At 34.3% G+C, this 8,213-nt stretch overlaps 1 protein-coding gene across 1 annotated transcript in view; it reads left to right on the forward strand.

Moving 5' to 3' along the window:
• LOC128204459 (zinc finger protein 836-like) overlaps positions 1-8,213 on the forward strand; it is a 34,318-nt gene that overhangs the window by 24,007 nt on the left and 2,098 nt on the right. The window contains exons 7-13 of the mRNA XM_052905874.1: positions 2,615-2,749; positions 3,688-3,939; positions 4,565-4,722; positions 5,050-5,053; positions 5,706-5,940; positions 7,118-7,170; positions 7,689-7,877. Coding sequence (XP_052761834.1) covers positions 2,615-2,749; positions 3,688-3,939; positions 4,565-4,722; positions 5,050-5,053; positions 5,706-5,940; positions 7,118-7,170; positions 7,689-7,877 — 1,026 coding nt within the window. The remainder of the gene's footprint in view (positions 1-2,614; positions 2,750-3,687; positions 3,940-4,564; positions 4,723-5,049; positions 5,054-5,705; positions 5,941-7,117; positions 7,171-7,688; positions 7,878-8,213) is intronic.

The following is an 8,213-nucleotide window of genomic DNA, read 5'->3' on the forward strand; positions in this document are numbered from 1 at the left end:
GTCGAGCTCGTTATTTCCAAATTTGTCTTAGAATTTTAAATTTGAAGTGTATCTGAATTTGTGAAATGACAGATTCATCGGAAGATGTTACTTTAGGCTTTAACCTTTGATGAGGACGTTAAAAAACTGAACACTGCAGGTACTAAGTCTATTTAAAATGAAAACTGAGTGCCAGACCTTCAAATACACAGCATCAAATCAATAACAAGAAATGGATAATATATGATCTGGATATTGTTTAAATAAATAATGTTTCCACATCTTGTATAAGAGTTACTTTCTGCCAGTTAGTGGTTATAGAAATCGTTCAGTCTGCTCGATGTTGCTGTTTGTCTCCTATCTTGCCAGCATAAATACTGCATGTGACAATCGCATTGGCTGTTTGAGGAACAGTTGCAAAACTGAATGCGTTAAGTATTTAGACAGAGAGAGATTTGTTTCTCTGAATGGTCTTCTACATAATTTATTAAGATGTTAAATGTATCTGTACAGGTAAAAAGACTTTCTAAAAAAAAAAAATGAAAAAAATAATATTGATTTTTTAGAGGGGAATTTTCAATTTTAGGGGAAAAACTAGGCTTATTTTTCTTATATAAGGTATAAAAACGCTGAACCTAAGCACTCTATTTTTGTTTGGTAAATAAATGGGTGCAATATCATGTAGATATTGTCTCCTTTGAATGGCACCCTGCATATTGTTTACCACGAGGATACACTGTCATCACAGACTTAAGCCATTTTCATTTTATTATACTGAACAAACTTTGCTAATTTACTTAATTCCTTTCTTTGATAACCTCAACATTGTCCGCTGATAACAGAAATTAAACAAAGCGCATAAATGGCTTGTTGAAACTGTTAACTGCATATCCGATTGTATCAGGATGTCTGGTAACTGTGTACTAGCCGGTTATAGTGAGAAGTAACAGTCAAAATTGTTGCCCGCTGATGTTGACTATATATTGTATAAAAAAAATTATGGAAGAAAAGGAGAGGGGAAAAATAAATGCATTAAATTCATTAACTTCAGGCTATCGAGACCTAAAGAACCGATTCCAATGTCGTTTCTGTGACAAGAGGGAGCCTAGCAACGCAAAGCTGATCATACATGAGCGAATTCACACGGGAGAGAGACCATTTGAGTGCCATTTGTGCAAGAAACGCTTTACACAGAAAAGTCATCTGAAGTCACATTATATTGTGCACAACAAAGAATGGCTGTTGTAAAGAAAAAGGAAATTAGCTAATTCTACAATATTGGACCAATTGTTCAGGATGTTGTTAAAAAAGTTAACAATTTTGTTAACATATCATTTTTAACTTTCAAATATTAAATTCTTTAAATGTTTCATGGTAACTCTTGTTATATGCATTTGTTACAAAATTTGCGGCAACTGTTTTAATTTGTTTTATTTAAAACATCTTAAAATAGTTCACTGTTAACAACATTGTCAACTTAAACAAATGTTCTGAAATATCTGCTCATTATCGTGCTTTAAAAGAAATGTGCTCTTAAAATAATACAGGGCTTTTTCTGCCCATTTTGGGAAAAAGACCCTAGACATTTTGGGAAATTTTGCGTCGAGAAAATGCCGAAATTGGGAAATTTTACAGTTAAAAGAAAAAGCTGTCTAGTTTCCTGCGAATTAGGAAATGATTTAATATTAGTTTATTTTTCCTTTAAAAGACCCACAATGGCTGAAATATCAATCCTTGGGGTGTAAATATCTATTGCAATAAATCATGACAGATAATATTTCATGTGTCAGATCTCTGAATTTGATAAAAATCAATGATTTCTGAGTTCAATTACCAAAAAAACTTCACATCACATTATCGATTAGGATGTTGAAAATGGACAAGTACAGGTTAAAAAAAAAATCTCAAAAAAAAAATAATATTTTTTTTTTTTTTTTTTTTGATTGGGATTTTTTTCTAAAGATTGGGAAAAATATCTTATATTTTGCTTTGGGAATGGGTCCGATAGTCGGACCCGTGGGTACTATAGAAAAAGCCCTGTAATAGTGCATTGTAACGAGACTTCTTACATCATAATATATTGTATGCATCCCATCTTTAACTCAGTAATCAAAATTAGACTTTTGAATGAAAAGCCCGAATTCTTTTACATTAACATAAGCTTGGCCTCAATTTTTTAACAAGCCCTGCTATATAAAATTCAGAATTTGAGCAAACATGGAATACATTTTACCAGTGCAGGGTTTGCAGGCTTGTGTATATTTCGATAACTGTAAATATACATGTGATTTTGTTTTTATGAATGTTAGATGTATACCGGCCAACATATTTTGTGTTTAGTGTTCTAATTGTTTCTGAATACAAATCCAAAAATATCAGTTTCAACTGTGTTGCTGTATAAGTTATTACTTAAAACTAACTTGTGTTAAACAAGATATAAAATGATATGATCTGATTTAAAAAGAAATGATCAACAAACTTTAATTGTTATGTTCATTTGGTTATTTGATCTTGAGTAGATCTTTTGAGAAATGATTATCAGTCAAAATATTTTTGCCTGTAAAAACTGCAAATCAGAAGGGAGTTTAGAATTTGCCTTAAAGGGGAAATAATTTTTACCTTTCACAAATTGCAGATCAAAGGCAGACAAGCAGAGACGGAAAAACTGAACTGATGAAGTACAGATGTGATTTCTGTGGGAAAACAGAGCCGACCAAGTGGAAACTCGACCAACACACCAGGATTCATACAGGCGAAAAACCGTTCAAGTGTAACGTCTGCCAGAAAAGTTTCGCTCAGAAGAGCAACCTTAAATCACACTACGTGACTCATGTTATTATGTAAATGTTAAATTCACTTTGTCTTCATGGTGGTTTAGTAAAGAAAACAAGATAGAAACAAGCACTCAAATATAATCAGATGGCATATAAGGCAAGTTTTGGACCTGTCCGGTGATATGATGTAACTGATAACTCACATGGCATAATGCCGCTTATGCAAGCCTACCTTGGAATGTTTTATCCTTTATTTTAAAATTCAGATCATTTGATTCAGAGACCCGAGTTCAGTGTAACTCTCAAACATGTTTGCAGACCAGATTGTTTTGTATAAATCAGTTGGACAGTTTTTCAGACATCACTAGTGTTGTTGAATGTTTTAAAGGACAGTTCTGAGTTCTAGGTTTGTAACTATGTCAGTACTTTTCCACTTACAAAATGATACATTTAGCGATCATACGGAAACTCAGCTTTAAAAAGTGACCTTTGAAGTAGTTTGTAGTATTCTTGAGTTTTTAACTCTTGGAAATGTGATACAGAAAATGTTTACTTCGGATTTAAATGAAGTATATAAACTGTGAAGTAAGAATATGTTTGGAAATCAACATCAGTATTTTTTAACAAATTTTGGATTTCATACAAATAAAAGAAATGTAATTTCAAATAACATTAGTTTGTTTTGGTTTATTTTATATTAACCCTTTACCTCATTTCAAACCAAGCCATACTAGGCCTGCCAGTGTATGGCTTATCAGTTCTGCTACTTCATAGCACATTATTGGAAGTAATAGGAAAATTTACCCTTTTGCATAAATTAATCTTCCTAGTTTGTCTTTTGGTTAATAATAGGGGTGAATTGATATGCTCATTTCATGCAAACCAGCTTTTGTTATTATAAAGTACAATTTCTACCAAATTGTAAACATTGCAGGGCAAAGTCCAACTGCGCAGCTGTCTCCTGGGAAGACGCCAAATGAGTTCACTTACCAGACATGCGTTGTGACTGGGGTAAGAGTGTTCCGGTGCCCGTTTTGCAGGAAAATTGAGCCCACAAAGTACAAAGTCTGTGCCCACATGCGGATCCACACAGGCGAAAAGCCCTTCGCATGTGCAGTGTGTGGGCGTGCTTTCTCGCAGAAGAATAATCTGAAGAAACACATGGTGGCTACAGGACATATTGACAGTGTGTGATTGGTCACTCATTTGTGCAGGCAGTGTCTGATTGGTCACTCATTTGTGCTGGCAGTGTTTGATTGGTCACTCATTTGTGCTGGCAGTTGAAGAACTGAGCTGTAATGGTTTAAAAAAACATGTAATATTGCAGAAACCAAATTTTTTTCTTTATCTTATTGTCGTGATGTTATGAATAAAAATGTTTTTTGCTGAATTTAAACTGTTGTGTTAACTATAAATGTTAATGAATCTGTGACTATATCGGAACTGGAACTTTTGTTATTCCATTTTAAATTGAAGAGATTCGGCATTCCCACCTGTTGTTATATGTTAATTTGAATTTCCTTGCATTTGCTTCATGTTTGATTGACAGTTTTGTGACCATGCAGTTTGTGTTACAGTGTAGTTTTCCTGAAAATAAATTTTAAAAGAAATTGAATTTTCCTTCATTATTATGGTTCGTGCTGACTGGCTATGAAGGCAATGAAATGATACGTTCCATTATAAAGACTTTTAACTACTTTCAAATGCTGTTTCTTTATGAACAGAAAATTGATCTTCATCTACAGTGCAATGTATTTTATAATTAATAGAAAAAAAAACAACTTAAAATATTATTTTTGACCTTATTTCAGTACCGACAAACTACCAGTGCACACATTGCGGGAAGCTTACGCAGTCTGGGTCGGCCCTGCGAAACCATGTTCGCATACACACAGGAGAAAAACCATTCAAGTGTGACATGTGTGACAAGGCTTTTGCACAGAAAAACAACCTGAAAAAACACTATTTGGTTCATATGAATTAGGAGATTTGGTAATTTTTTACTCCTTTTAGTTTCATAGTTAAGTTTTCAAAAAAAATGATAAAGCCGGAGAAAAACGATCTTAAGATTCTCATCTGGATGTTAATAAAAGGGAGCAGGTGGATGAATTTTGAATCCTGTGCTATATTTTAATTTTGCCACAATTTCTCTGACTTTAACTCGTCTGGGTTTTTTTTATAATAAAGGTTATTGTCATAGCCTTGGTGTAGCCATATAACTCCAAAATTGTTCAAGATTTTTAATTGAAAGTGTGAGCACATGAGAGTTCCCAGAAACATTTTGCACATGTACCAGGCCCGTAACTTGAGCTTAAATAAAAGTAAAATCATGTCCCTTTTATTGAGTGAAAAATTACAACTTTTGGCATTTGCTTGGCATGCTTCTGTTCATCACTTGTTGCCATTTCTTCATTTAAGGTATGCCATCCATCATTCATACACTTGTTAAGTTTTCACAGAGAGCTTTTTTGATATAGGCATTTTATTATTTAAGAAACAAATAAATTGAATTGCCATATAATCATAGTAAATGTCCCTTTAATATATCATTACATAATAGCCCTGTCATTATGGTGTTATTAAAAAAATGTTATCCATTCAAAAATAATATGATGGTTAATCAATTATAATTAAACATAGAAATATTTTCGATGTTATTATCTAGAATGCTCGGACACATCTTTGCATCCTAATGATTGATTTGTTACCAAATGAGGATTTGCAGGCAATCTCAATGATTTTTCCGATGGAATGGTAGATTTGCCTACTTGATAAAATTGTTGGGGCAGGAGGTAATGGACACCAGGGGCAGATTTTGATGAGAAACAAAAAAGAGGACTTTTCTCTATCCCGGCTTAGAAATATTTATCTTGCCTGTTTTAACGAGAATGTCTATAATAGTCAATTGTAAACAATATATTTCCCTTTCTTAAAATCTTGCATCCTTTCCAGGCCAACAGCAGCAGCACTCATCCACAGCAACTTTCCAGAGTCTCCCAAACCTCTTACGGCTTGAGAAAAACCGTTGTAGCGAGTGTGGCAAACTGTGCTCGGGCCCGTCCGCCCTGAAGCTCCATCTACGAATCCACACGGGGGAGAAACCATTCCAGTGTATCATCTGTAGCAAGGGGTTTGCCCACAAGAGCAACTTAAAGAGTCACATGATCACCCATACGGATTGGAATAAGTAGTGAACAACCTGGGATGTGTATGATTCAGTGATGGATTTAGCTTGTCAGGGGTTATTTTGAAAAGGAAAAGGGGAGGTCATAGCCTTGGGAATGCTATCATTATCATTTTATGTATCAAGCAAACACTTGAACATCACCCATAGATAAAAATCTGTTATATTTACTGTTAAGGTATTATAATGAAACATTTATTAGTACAATCATGTTACCATTGACAATACAGATATCATTCACAAGGACCATAACTCTGGTTTTAATTAAGGAATGAATTGCGGGGTTGATGTCATTATAGGGGTATGAATGCAATTGGGTTGGTCAATGTGTGTGGAGTCCGAACTCCACGCGTACTTTGACCAACACAATTGCGTTCATATTCCCGATAATGACATCAACCCCGCAATTCATTCCTTATATTTACACCAATAGTTCATTATTTCATTCAAGAATTGTTAAAAAAAATACTTCATTTCATTTAAGAAAACCTTTCAGTAATCCGTTCTTACCCATTCTGTTACCTATAACCGGTAACATTTTGTTCAAATGACGTCACAATAACGCGGGAAAAGATCAACCACTTGAAATCACTGTAATACGTGAAATTGAAACACTTCTGGTATCAATATAATTAAAATATAATAAACTAACACTTTTAAAAATGTTGATCTATATTTTACGGGACCTGCAGACACAATACAACCAATAACAAGATCAATAGCTTTCATGTATATGAATTACGATCCGAAGATGTTGCGTTCATCGATTGATGAACGCAATTGCCGAAAGGCAGTTTATTTAAGGAATGGAAGTTGAGGTGTAAATATTGGTTGTTGAGAAATATCTTTTAACAGCCTGGAATCCTGATTCCACAGAACAAGAAACCATTCTTTAGTCTCTGTAACAACAATTTTGCCCACAAGAGCACATGATCACTCGTACGAAATGAAGTAAGAAGTGAAAGTGTTGTGTCCGATGGATGGTATAAATACTGAAATAAGTAGCTACATTTCAGAGTATTGTTTATAGTTTAAGTTGACACATGTCATGTTTTTGATTACATTTTTACATGCTTGTTTTTATGTAAACTTTGCAGTTTTCTCGTTGCATGTGTACATAATCCCATTGTTTTACAAGTATAAGTTGCTTGACTTCTTTGGTTATTGTAGTTTCTTTTAGCTTAGGCCTAAAAAAGTTTGTTTCTGGTTACATGCCCAAACAGGTGTGGATCGGTAAGTTGTTTTGTTTTTTTAATATCGTAAAATAGGCAAATGCCATGTTTTCCGATGAAAATTTCGGATTCCACATGTTTTTTTTGGCAAGTTAATTTTTTATCAACTTCAATTTATTTTTTTTTGGAGTCAGTGGCAAATAAATAGGGTCGGTCAAGTCACCAGAAACAAACCGGAATCTTTTTAGGCCAAAGTAAATGTAAAAAGCGCTTGTTTCATTTTCTGAATAAAAAAAAGTTAAAACAGGCAGGTTTTTGTCTTATTTGTTATTAAGGATGAATCTTTGAATAAGGTTCATTATACTGGATAAATAATAACAAAACTGCTGTGTAATATTGAAATGTTTGGGCAAGGCTCCAACCAAGCGTTATAGCATTAACTGCAGGGCCTGCACCCTTTTGCTAATTTTGCATACTGCTAATAGATAGTATGTGTTACCACAAGCATATTATGCAAGTCCTACCTGGGTTCTAATTTATCAACACAATATAAAAGCCATATATATCTTGTATTTATAGGTCCAACCGATATCCTAGCTACAGCTTTTTACGGAGCAATGGGAACAGAATCAAGTCCACAAAAATACGCTCAGTCTGCTAAGGCGACCCACAAGTGCCAGTACTGCGGAAAACTGGAGCCCTGCAAAGCTAAGCTCGAGATTCACGAGCGCACTCACACCGGGGAAAAACCATATAAGTGTGATGTCTGTGATAAGAGGTTCGCCCACAAAAGCAACAAGAAGAAACATCAAGTGGTGCACTTAAAGTTGCCAGAATGGCCAGTTCCTTATTCATAAAGAAACAAGTTTAAGCCAGATTTTTAAAAGGGGCAGGGTGCTTCAGAAAAGGAATTAGACAGATTATGAAAAAGGTCAGGGTGATTAGGAAAAGGGATGAGGTTCAAAGGATGAAAGGGGCCAATAGTTTGAATTGGGCTCTTAGAAAAGAGCAGGGTGCAACACCCTCTAGATAACTGTTCAGCTAAAACTCAAATTTTTTTTTTTTTAAATATTTACATATTCAGTATTTTGGATAGGTTTATTC

The sequence above is a fragment of the Mya arenaria genome, chromosome 10 (assembly GCF_026914265.1).
Source record: "Mya arenaria isolate MELC-2E11 chromosome 10, ASM2691426v1".
NCBI classification, from domain to species: domain Eukaryota; kingdom Metazoa; phylum Mollusca; class Bivalvia; order Myida; family Myidae; genus Mya; species Mya arenaria.